Here is a 12,909-nt window from a genome sequence, read left to right on the forward strand (position 1 = left end):
CTGAGTTCAAGCCCTAGTTCTTGCACACACATGCACACAAAAGTCTAATGAAACTACCACACATGCATATGCTCTATTCAAAAGGTGAAAGCTTGTATAAGTAGCTAAGTGTGGATATTCATTATACATAGCTATAAAAGATGCAACCTGAAAGTTGTCAGTTAACTCCAAGATTCTAGCTCTAAATCATTTCTTACCACAATTAAAACCTGGATGTGAAAACCTTGTCTGTATATAACAGTCCTGATCTCATATCTTTATTGTAAGAGAAGCTTCTCAGATATTGTCATTATCACCCTAATCCTTTCACCTGTTGGACACTCTCCAGTTCTTTCACTGCAAAGAAATATCACTGGATTGTTAGAATGGTAACCACCATTTCTTTAGTGATACCTGGGTTGGACGATAAGCTTCAAACATGTCAGGCAAGTCCTCTACCGCTTGAGTGACATCCCTAATCCTATGGCTTCGTATTTTTTTTGAAACAGGTCCTTTTCCAGGGATGGTCTTCAGGTCAAATCCTCAACAACTAAATGATGACCAAGGCTGGGTATGATGGTACATGTCTGTAATCACAGCAGATAGGAGGGTGATACAGGAAGATTGAAAGTTCAGGCCAGCCTGGACTACATAGCCTTTCCCTATCTCAAAACCCAAAGCAGTACCCCCAAAAGTATAACTAAATATGTATGTTGGCAAAATCTTACAAAAATGTACCTAATATATGTCCTAGTTATATTCGAGTGGAATATTAAACCTTTCAAACTGTCTCCATAAGAAATTCAATTCTTGAGTTCCCTTTCTCAATGAGGAGTAAGTTTCATCAACCAACCCCAAGCAATAACTAGGCCTGGTCAGCTGTGGAAAAGAACAAAATATTTTTATTTAGATGCTGATTTCATGAATAGAGAGGTGGAGTTGATGGCAGAGGATGGACCAGGAACACAGGGAGGTGCTTAGTTGGCAGCAATGGTCTGCTGAATCCAGTCCACGTATTTGCACACCTTGGTGTAGACACCGGGTTTTCCCTTCAGAGCACAGCCATAGCCCCAGGAGACAACACCCTGAAGTTGTCCATTGCAGACCACGGGGCCACCAGAGTCACCCTGAAAAAGATGGAAAGGATAATGAGAGCACTGGCTTATGTTTGGATGCTAGAACTGGATCCAAAGTGCTCCTGCTTAATCTAGGACTGATTCTGAAGAACCAATCTATATGCTTGGATTCCATCCTTCTAGCACCCTACTCTGTCCCTATTCTTCCTCCTCTTCCTTCATAAGCCTACTTGACCAAGAAGTGAGGACCTGAGATAGTTAAGGATATCCCAATGTCTCTGTCTCTCTCCCAAAGGGTCCATTAAATAGTATTATTGCTGAAATGGGCACTTAGGCATAATATTTGCAGGCCATCTTTTATTGTTTCTCCGTGAATCCCAAAGAGCATTATGGTAGAGATAGTTTATAATTTATGCCAAGTCTTTCCTTACCATTCCAGATACTGTTTTATACCCTTCTCTGTTTCCTCAAAGCAGAAGCAGGAAAGAGGAGAGGGAGGCTGGACGGATAAGTGCAAAGAGACTCACCTGGCAGGAATCCTTTCCACCTTCCAGGAAGCCCAGACAGAACATGTTGCTACTGATCTGGCCTGGGTAGGCACTTTTACAGGAGGAGTCAGAAAGGACAGGAGCTTTCAGACACTGCAGAAGTGAGGGGTAGTTGGCTGTTGTGTGCAAGAATGAAAATGGAAGGTTAGCCACAGTGTTCTGGAAACTTCCTTCACACTCTACCTCCTTTCTTTAATAACACTTCTTCCCATCCACTGTGCCATTGACTTCTAATTTTGAAGACATTCTGTGTGGCTGTTGTTTTTGTCCAGGAAGGTTTTCCAAGCACTTCTATTCTATTGTTCTTTCTTTGACATTAGCATCAGCCTCCACAAATCAGAGACTTTATTCTGAAGCAGGTATGTGCATGAGGAAGCCCTGAATCCTGTAAGTAAACTCTCCACTAGTAGGTTTCCAGTTCACAGCACATCAGTATTTGCATTTCAGTTACATACCAGACCCTTTCTGATATTTCTATGTCTGTGTCTTTTGCCTGGCCTCAGCCAAGGGAACTTTCCCAGTTCAATTAGAGTAATTCTAAGATTGCTGAGGACCAAATTAATTCCTGAACCAACCTTGCCTTGTGGGACTAACTGATTTAGACTAACTCTCGTCTCCAATACCCTGGAACTCCATAGTTGGGTTTCAGGTCATACTTACTGCCGCTGCTCAGAGTGTTACCCCAGCCAGACACGAGGCACTGAGTACCAGCAGATGGACAGGATTTTGGCAGAGAGACGGTGCCCACTCGAGAGTTGAGACTAGCAGTTGAACTCAGTTTAATCAGCATGATGTCGTTATCATAACTAGATGACTTGTATTTGGGGTGCTTGATGATCTTGGCTGCATTGATGAATTGTTCGTCACCCTCCACGACATCGATGTTATGTTCTCCCAGACGTACCTGGATCTTGCTGGGTTTAAGAATTAAAAGGTGCCCGTATATTCGATGTGATCTCTTTTCTTTTTTTTCCCTAAGCTCCCGATGATGACCATAAATACAGATACCACCCTCTTTAGGCATTCAGTCCTATAGTCACCATGCAATTCAAGGCAGATTGCACACTACCACCTGTGGTGCTCACTAGAGAACTCATTAGGTAAGTATCCCTGCTGGTCATAGTGAGCCATCTTGTTAGAATTCCAAGGGATAGAAATGGGAACCAAAGGACCCCTACAAAAGGATCAGGAGTAAAGAGGGGATTGGTGGAGGTTGAACAGTTCTCCTCTGGCTGAGATCCCTGAATTTCCTAGGAAGATGAGGCCGGTGCCAGAAGCAGAGTGAAAAATGTATGCTTAATTTACATGTTTTGCTGGCAATCGAATGTGTTTCAGTGTCTCTGTAACTCCTTTCCTTCGGGTTCAGCTCTGACTATTAGGGATGTGTTTTAATCCATGTTCTCATGCTATTTCCAGGGATACTTTATTAGCAAATCTTCGCCTTTCATGTCCTTTATATCATTACTTAGGGAGAGATTAGTGAACTCCATTTAAATGAATCTCAAAACAACATATACTTCTTAAAGGAATAATAATTAGGCTTTTAGATGCTGAAGGCATTACATAACTCTGTAGTTCGTCTTGATCTTTCTTTGGTGGGCCGACAGGCTTAATAGATTGTGGGAGCTGGTAACTTACGATTTGTAGCAGTGGGCTGCAGACACCACCCACTGGCTGTTGATGAGGGAGCCTCCACAGTTGTGGTAGCCAATATTCAGTGACACCTGGTATGGGACAGAATTCTTCGCACAGGTGTAGCCCCCGACAATCTTGTCATCATCATCATCCGTAGGGAGAGCCACTGTCAGAGAAAACATTGGGGCTCTCTGTCCTGGTTGCCTTTGTGTCACAGTGGTAAAATGCATGACAGGAAGAACCAAGGAAGGGTGTCATTGGGTGCATAGTTGCAGAGGTTCTGGTACATCAAGTCAGGAGAGTGTGAAAAGCTGAGCTGTTTAGCACATGGCAGCCAGAAAGTAGAGAAGGACAGGAAGAAGCCAGATGAGATACACCAAAGAACCTTCTCCCGCCAGTGATCTACTCCCTTTACTTAGGCTCTGCCTCCTGAAGTTTCCAGAACCTTCCCAAATAGCACCACCAGCTGTGGACCTACGCTACAACACATGATCCTGTGGCAGACATTTGTTGTTCGAACTACGAAACACTCTTAAAATAGACCCATCATTCAATTTCTATTCACTAAGTATTTGCAAAATGAGAAAAGTGCTCACAGTGAACCGTTTCACATAATTGGGAAATGGTGGTTTTAAGGTTTTAGTGCCCCTAAATCTTATTATTTTATACTTTAAAAAAATCTATTCCTTTTATGACACTGTTCATAAACATCTAACAATTTCATTTGCTGATTTGAATAACATTTTATTCTTACAAAGGTAACACACACACACACACACACACACACACACACACACACACACACACACCAAAAAGATGAGAGATTCTTTTCACAATAAATATGTAGCTGCTTCAACCTGAAATTCTTTGCATACAGGACGCTGTCCTGTGGTCATGGACATATGGAGGGAACTTTGCTGTGTCTGCACTGTCCTGTGTTTGTGTCCTGTGATATGGCATAGCCTTATCTGCAAGGTACCAAAACCAGAAAACCTTAGGAGCCACCTGAGAATATTCTAGCTCAGAAGGAAATTAGAGGTCTTTACTTGTCCCCTCAAGTTCTTTCTTTGATTCTAGCCTAAAATTTTTATTAACTCATTTCATAGAATATTAAAATATTCATCTTCTGTTTGTCATACACTGATAATATTTCCAGTATTCATTAATGTATTCAGCATTATGAAGTATTACCTGCTGATATCAATATTTCTTACAAAGTCTATAATTACATTTTATGAGACTCATTTTTCAATATTGCAATGTAATTTTACTAGAGATATTTCCAGGCTTGTAGACATGTAGACAGAGATATCAAATTTATTGTCTGCTGGATTTTTGAAACATTCAGATTAACCTTTAGTCATATAAAACTTGGCAGCATCAAAGAGAAATAGCCATTAAAAAATATTTTTAATGATGGAATGCTGTGTGAGTTTATACCATGAAGATTTTTTTGGTAAAGAGATCATAAAAGAAAGCCTAAATATTTTAACTGGTGTAGTGAGGCACACCTATAATTCCAGCATGATGAAGGCTGAAACAGGAGGAGTTTAAGTCTAGACTAGGGTAAGTGGCAAGTTTCAGACTACTCTCAGAAATATAAGGAGATCTTATTGAAAAATAGATACGTGCATATATATAATTTATTATATATACTATGTAATTATATATACTTATATATAATAAATAGATTCCTGTTTTCTAGCCTTTCGGGCTCGGGAGGTTCCGATGCTGATGTTCTCAACCTCTTTGAAGTGTGTAGAGTGCCTTCAATTATTAACTCCAAATTCTAGAAAAGTCAAGAGCAATGCTTCTTCTTTCTTTTTCTTTTTTTCCCCCAGTGGACTGTCCTCTTTCTCTCCTAATTTATAAACTTTGCCTAGAAGTTCAGAACAACTCCTCCTTCCTTATGTCCTCTATTGCTCCTCAGCACTACAATTGTCCTTTGACAAAGGAGAAAATTTAGCTCTCTGTAAACATACACCTTATGCACTGTCATGAAAACCTCTCTTCTTGATGGTTCTGGGGGTTGAACTAAGTACCTTGTGTTTGCTAAGCTGGTACTCCAATGCTTTATTCATTCCTCAATCCCATCTGAACATTTGAAGCTACTTTTGTACAAAGCCTGTATTGTTCTATCCAGAGCACAACACACAAACTTACTTATAAATGGATATATAAGAGACACTCACCGGCAAACCCCAGGAAAGCAAGGAAGATGATGGTCTTCATGGTTGCTCAGGGAATCTAGACTATGCTGAAGAATGAAGGCTCTCTTCCACAACTATTTATACTCCAGATTTATCACTGACACCCATAGCTATAGCTACAGGTGCCAGAAAGGTGATTTCACTAGAAACTATGATAGATAGAGGATAAGTCAGAATCAAAGTTAGATATCAGCAATTTTTCAGAAGGTTATGGGAGTGGAAGGAACAAAGGCACCTGGTGAGTGCTGTGGCCCATAGTAGGAAGATATGCTGGACTGAAGTCACCGGAGAAAGGTACAGATTTCCAGACTCCCAGACAAACAGCTAAGGCACTGAATCACCTCAACGGTGAATTTTATTCCTAAGGATCTTCTTAAACCTGAAATCTTTGGTGCTTAAGACATTGTATCATTCACAATTAAATACATTGCTTTAGGGTAGTACTAATAGTCTTCCATGTTAATTTTTGCTATTATCAGTAAAAATGACTTGTTCCTAGAAGGAAGTAAAATTATAATAGTTTGAAATGATAAATAAAAAGGTGAATGTATGACAAGAGAATATATGTCAGGGGTACATATACTAAACTTTCTCCTTATCTGTGCTTTGCCTTCCATAGTTTTGATTGACTAGAGTCAACTATGAACCAAAAATAATAAATGGAATGTTCTGGAAATAAACAACTCACAACTTTTGAATAACTTTCATTAGGTGTACTTTTGTATTTGTTCTTTTTTATTACTATTTTTCATTTCTTATTGTTCATTGTGTGCAAACAAAATTTTATCCCAAGTACATATTTATGAAAATTAAATGTTTCACAGACCTAGGTATATATTCCTATATTTGCATCTGTATAGATATATACCTATAAATGTGCATAAATATTTATACTTTCACATGCATCCATATATGTGTAGCATATGTATGCATATATATGATTTATACCATTTTTAGTTTTAGGCACCTAGTGACCTTGGAATGTATTTCTATGTCTGTCATGGACAAGGGTCTCGGGCTGGCCTGGAACACAATCAGATGGATAAGTAGTGTATGCCACCACATCCAGGTTTTTCTGTGGAAATGGAGTTTCATGATATTTTTTTTTTGGCCTGGAACTGTGATTTTCCTGAACTCAGCTTATCACGTCGCTTCCAAAATGAAACTTTACTTGTTAATACAGAAGAACAAAATGGTGTCATTTTCTGGAAACAAATGGAACTGTAGATCAAGCAGCTGTTGAAGGTGGATAATTTTTTTTTAAGTCATGAAAATTAAAGGGGAAGAAAAAAGAGGAAGAATAAGAAAGTAATAAAGGGGGTGATTTAATTAAACTACCTGATTATGTGAATACATATGAAGATGCCAGTATGTATAAATATTTGCTTTGTACAATTAATATGCACTAACAAAAGTGGAAAGCCTTCTGAACCTGTGTGTAATGCATTCTTGTCTCCACTTTATGTGTGTAACTGTTCTCAGGGATAGTAATGAGCTCTCCTGCATGCCATCCTGACCATGTTGCTCTGTGTGTGGGGATGTCTCTTTCCTCAGCTTAGCTCCGGGGAAATTCTCATATTCCTTTACTTTAGGAGAGTTTGGTATCCCATTCTTTTCATCCTAATTTTGAACACATGGTAGTCCAGAGGCATGTGTTCATATTTAATTAGCCTGTATTTGCTATCTTTGTTTCCCATGCACATGGCTTAGTAGCCTTGGGAGACTATTTGATCTTGTGTCTTAATTGAACGCTGATTGGCCTTTAGCAAATATGTTAACATTTGTATTGGCAAGAACAAGAGTTAGCATCTTCTAAAAGCAATTTCATATTCCTTTTTTTTTTTTTTTTTGCCAGTCGTGGGGCTTGGACTCAGGGCCTGAGCACTGTCCCTGGCTTCTTTTTGCTCAAGGCTAGCACTCTACTGCTTGAGCCACAGCACCACTTCTGGCTTTTTCTGTTCATGTGGTGCTGAGGAATGGAACCCAGGGCTTCATGAATTCTAGGCAAGCACTCTACCACTAAGCCACATTCCCAGCCCTCCAATTTCATATTCTTTTGCTCTGCAGGCTATGTTTTTCCTTAGCTCTCCAGTCACTTTCCTAGCCAGTGCGTCACTGGTCACTGAGGTCACAAGGAGTTTTCACCACTCCAGTAGACAGGAAAAAAAAATCTAACTAAAACTTCTTTATTAAAAAGAGTTGTAATAAAACATTCGACACATGGCATAAGCAATCAAGGCAACCAAGTGAGAAGAGAATGAAGTACATAATAAGTGCTTCTGAAAGAAGCTCAGTGTCGACCTGAGAATCTATCCTAAGCTGAATTCACTAATCTTCCTATAATACAGAAAATCATTGCTAGATGAGCCCTGGCACAGATCTGCATTTTCTTGAGCATATTGTTCAAGGATGGCAGTAGATTGGAGAGTTCTTTTACTTTTATTATATTCTCTTTAAGTAGTTGTGCAAAGGAATTGCTATTTAACAAAGCTGTTTATAAATACAATGTGTCTTGATCAATGTCATTGCTTTCAACATTCTTACCCTTCCCTCCTTACCCACTCCTCCCCTCATTGCTCTTAATTTTGTAGGCTATGCATTGGATTCTTAACTGTATTCTTAGTTTGGAGATTTCTACTCTTGCCATATGTGATTCTCTTCACTAACTTATTTGCAAGTGAGATGTATGTACAAAGGATCAGATTGCAAAGGTTTTAGAAGCACATGCAATATAGTCTTTGTCATAATTACTCTTCTGATGCACATAAATGCAGTTGTAGACAATAGGCAAATAATGGAGTATGGGCTGTGTTTTAATAAAACTTTATTAAAGTGTCTGTAGGCTGAGGGTACAGAGCTCACTGGTACAGATCTTCCTTGCATATGTAAAGTATGGGGTTTGATTATTCACACTGACAAAATAAACCAACATAAACATAAAACAAGTTGCGTATCAGATTTTTCCACAGGTGGTCATAGTTTATCAAGTCTTTTCTATAGGGAAGAAATCATTTTAATGTCCTATATCAAGACTTAAATCTGAATGGTGTCTCAATTCCAATGACCTGAAATAAGATGAATGCTCTTAGGAGAAATATCTTAATCTTCACATAAAATAATGTTTAGGGAGAATGAAATACTTGCAATTAAAGAGTGAGAACCTAGAGTGACAAGGCAAGTGCCAAAGGGAGTTTGAAAGAAATAGAAAGCCGAGTGTGCAATGCAGTCTGACACTCAGGATCAAGACCACAAAGTATAATCCATTTCAGTAGGTTGATTTGAGAGCCCTTGTCCTCAGACACACGTTCACACTCTGACAAAGGCAGGCAACGGGACCTACCCACCAACTCGGCTATTGCAGGACTGGGAAAGAAAGTTATCGAAGCCTGGATTTTCTGCTTTTGCTTGTAGCTAATTTAAGGAACTGACTCATCTCATAATTCATGGATAAGACACTGCTTTTAATGTGTTTCTCTGTACCTTTTGTCATGTATGTAACTTTATCTGCTTGAGGGTGAGAGGGCACAGAAATGGTGGGACAAATGGAAAAATGTGGCAGTGATACTCCCTAGACATTATCATGAACTATACAACTTGTGGGGGAGGAAGATCGGGAGGTAAAAAACTGGGAGAAAATGAGGGAAGAGTAACTGCACAAAAAGAAGTACATTGGTTCCCTGGCTTATGTAACTGTAACCCCTCTTACATCACCCTTACAATAAAAAATAAATAAAATTTAAAAACAGAAATACAATGTGTCTCAAAGTATGAGAAACCATAAAATACTGGGAAAAAAAGCCCACTTTGAACAATCTGGTTTTCTGGACACCATTTTAGATTTCATTCTCTCATTAGTGTTTCTTTTTGTCTCTCGACTTTAATAGCCTCATATGGAAATGAATAGTCACAGAAGCATAAGGGAGAAATAAAACAATATCTTTCATTCACAATTTATAATTTTAAGATGTCCAACTGAATTAGTTATGTCTGTTAGAACTTACTTCAAATTACTCTGTCCCTCCAATTTTTTTATTCATAAGAAGCACTCCTAATTCAATATAAATTAAATTTGATCACAGAAGCAGTATATATATATATATATATATATATATATATATATATATATACACACACACACACACACACACACACACACATCAGAAATCAATAACTCTCAGACAGGTATAAATGCTACCATGAGGTAGAGAGATGTTGCAAAGAGAAAGCCTATAAGAAGAAACACACACGTGAGGATGGAGACGGAAACAAAGCTGAGGGTTGACAGCGAGCATTGTAATTGGAAGAAATAAAGAAAGAACATGCAAAACACACCTCACATTCCTTTTTAGTCACAATTTTCCACCTAATCAGTTTCCCAGCACAACATTGAGCACATAGGAACTCAGCAGAATTTATTGCCTTCTAGTGAATGTCTTACATTCCATCATTCTAGCCCCCTTCAATACACCTGCCTTGATTTTATGGAATACATTTCCTTAAATATTTTTCTATTATAACTATAAAAACTGCCATTTGGGAGGCAGAAAAAGAAAATTTAGGGTGTTTTTTTAAGTACTAGGGATGGAACTCAGGACCTCATCTTTGCCAGACAGGTGCTCTATCACTTGAGCCCGAAATCCAGCCTCTTTTTACCTTGGTTATTTTCAAGGTATGGTCTTACTTTATGCCAGGGCTGGACTGAGCTGTGATCCTTTTACTTGTTCTTGCCTGAGGCTTATGCCCCTGGGCACCGTTATGGGGCTCCCCGTGTAACTAGCATAATAAGTATGAGCCACCACATCAAGCCTTTGGTTGAAATGGAGTATTAAAGGCTGTAAGAAAACTCTCCCCTGACTACCATAACCTTGGACCCCTAAAATTACTGTCATTGTCCTACTCTGCTCCTTTGGAGTCATTAGAGGGAGGATTTGAGCAATTTATCAGGGATTGGAGATTCACGAGGAGAAACTTCTGTCAATTGAATCTTATGTTCTTTCCCGGTGAGCTCATCAAGTTGAAGAATCAGGATAAAACCTGGAACCCAGTGGATTTTGCTTGTCAGCATAGAACTTGGTGATATTTCCAATGATATTTTTCCACTAAAGGTGAGAAAATGCTCTCATTAAAAAAAAAATCTTCCTGTCAACAGTCAGCAGTTACACTGTAGGCTTCCAGAAATGAGCCAAGGGAGAACAGAATAATGAGTACAACAGAAGCAAGCCAGGCATGTACCCAGGGGGACAAGCTGAAGTTAACTTGAAAGACTGGGTGTTGATGGAAGACAGGATTGGGATTAAAATCACAGAAGGGAAGTTTAGCCTTAGAAAAGAAAGGGAGATATTTGCGGAAGAGGTGAGCAGAGGTCCAAGGAGAAAGTCATAAGGGCAGGTTTTTAAGAAAAAAATTATTGTAGAGGTGATGTACAGAGGGGATTACAGCTATATGAGTCAGGGAATGAGTACATTTACTTTTGAACAGTGTAACCCCCTCCCTCATTCTCTCCCAGTTTTTCACCTCCCAGCTTCCATTCCCCCAAAGTTGCATAGTTCATTTCCAACATAGCGTCTAGTGGGTTTCACTGCTGAACTTGTCCCACCATTTCTGTGCTTCCCCTGCCCCTCCCCAAATCAGATAAACATACACAAGACCTAGGGTACAGAAATCATAAACAGCAACCAAAGGGAATAAATCAAAGGAAAATGGAAAGAAGAAAAAAAGAGATAAACAATAAAGAGCTGCAAACAGTACAATGGAAAAAAAAAAGAATACCTCTTGCTTCCATTTCTCAGAGTTCATTTCAATAAGCATCATTTTATATGATCATATGCACATAGCTATTGAGCCATATGGGCAGTTTCTCATGGGCCCCTAGATCTCAGTGCCTGGACCTTCTCTCCTCATGGGGTGAGTCAGTCTCAGAGTGAGAAAGGAAGCCTACAAGGGATACTGAATTCTACCCCGGGAGCTTGAGTGACCACACTTAGGATCTGCAGCAGTGCCCTGCTGAGAGTGTCCACTGCCTGCTGGGGAGTCCCCTCCCCCCGGGTGTACAGGGTGTCCAGTGACACCTGTTAGATGAGGGTGTGCTTGTTACAGGGGTAGCAGCCGACTTTCTTATAGTCATTGTTGCATCGGTCCTGGATTCAACCCCTAGAGAGGAGAAGAAAGGAAAACAAGAACCACAAAAGAACTGGGTACTATGCTTTGTCCTCAAGCCTTGGCTAGGAAGTCGATTTTTAAATATCCACCATGACCCTACAGGTGGGACCATGACCATATTCTGTGATCCTGTATTTTTATTTTTCCACATGAAATCCACTTTAAAGAGCATTGCCTTAAGAAAGAAGACCCATCCACATAGGAAATAATTGTAGAGTTATAGTGCAGTGTAAATAAAGCAATACAGAGAGTTAAAATTATCTCAGATTCTGCTGACTGGAAATAACTACTGCAACTATGCAGCAGTTAGGAAGGGAAGCAAAGGAAATAGAGAAATTGGAAAGAGAAATATGGGGGGAGGGGAAGAACCTTCCCAAGAGAGGAGGCGCTACATCTGAGGGTTGTGTTAAAATTTAGATGGGCTCTAAGGCCAAAAGAAAAATATTCCAAGGTGTTTTTTTTTTTATCCTACATAAATGGAGAAATGCAGTCACAAAGCGAGGCGGGGAGTGACATCCCACACCAGCTGCTTAGATGGGGAGCCTGATGGTAGACAAGCCTCATCTAGATGTAGTATTTCTTCAGCTTGAACTTTCATGTCAAAAGGAAAGAATCCAAAGCTGTCATCTGCCTGGCTTCTGACCTTAGCATAAAGGCAAGAAGCTAGAAAAGGGGAACATGCAAAGGGCAAGGGCAGCAACACTGGCCTGGAGTATTGATTCTAAATATAGGTCGACTCCAGGTCTCGATTAGCTCGGGATTCTTCTGGTGTATGAATGGTGTCCTGATACAGTGCTACCATTCATTCTCAAATGTGCCCCAAATGGATCCGTGAGTTACACGGTAACCCCAGTCACGTGGCAGGATCTCATTTGATCACTAGACCTGGAAGGTCTAGTTTATCTCCAGTTTATCTGGAATTAAGTTTATTTCCTCTTCCAGATTTCCAATACATGCAATGTAACTGCTTCAATAAAATTAGCGAGACCGGAAGCATGGAGACTCCCTTAATTTCCCTTTTCACTTTACTCAGCACCTATATTCTCAAATAGCAAGTCTTAAAGATTTTGTCAGTCATGAAGATCCTAGACTCCTCTTGGAGGACTCTTGACAAGTCTTTCATGTCCCTCATTTGTGCCTTAATTCAGGAAAATACCGTTCCTTCTGAATGACTGAGCCCATGCTACAAGCACTCTCTTCTTTCTTGATTTACTTTCCTTCAGCCCTCTCTCCACATCAAGTCATCTTTCTAAACTAAACATAGATTGTGTCGTCTCCCTGCTTCAAGTCCTCAGCAGCTTC

At 39.7% G+C, this 12,909-nt stretch overlaps 1 protein-coding gene across 1 annotated transcript; it reads right to left on the reverse strand.

The window, feature by feature from the left end:
• Positions 1–864: 864 nt before the first annotated feature.
• On the reverse strand, positions 865–5,487 carry LOC125347237 (cationic trypsin-3). The gene is made up of 5 exons (XM_048340357.1): positions 5,431–5,487; positions 3,242–3,404; positions 2,264–2,517; positions 1,583–1,719; positions 865–1,106 (listed from the first exon to the last, which is right to left on the reverse strand). Exons 1-5 carry the CDS (start codon positions 5,468–5,470, stop codon positions 957–959), a joined length of 744 nt encoding a protein of 247 aa, XP_048196314.1. The 5' UTR covers positions 5,471–5,487; the 3' UTR covers positions 865–956.
• Between the last annotated feature and the right edge of the window lie 7,422 nt (positions 5,488–12,909).

This window comes from Perognathus longimembris, chromosome 2, assembly GCF_023159225.1.
Source record: "Perognathus longimembris pacificus isolate PPM17 chromosome 2, ASM2315922v1, whole genome shotgun sequence".
In the NCBI taxonomy this organism is placed as follows: domain Eukaryota; kingdom Metazoa; phylum Chordata; class Mammalia; order Rodentia; family Heteromyidae; genus Perognathus; species Perognathus longimembris.

Excerpts from the sequence above, each read along its gene's own strand:
- LOC125347237 (XM_048340357.1), bottom strand. The coding sequence starts at position 5,470 with ATGAAGACCATCATCTTCCTTGCTTTCCTGGGGTTTGCCG. Across the intron at positions 3,405-5,430 it reads TGCTTTCCTGGGGTTTGCCG|TGGCTCTCCCTACGGATGAT; the intron begins GTGAGTGTCTCT and ends TTTCTCTGACAG. Across the intron at positions 1,720-2,263 it reads TAACACTCTGAGCAGCGGCA|CCAACTACCCCTCACTTCTG; the intron begins GTAAGTATGACC and ends TGCACACAACAG.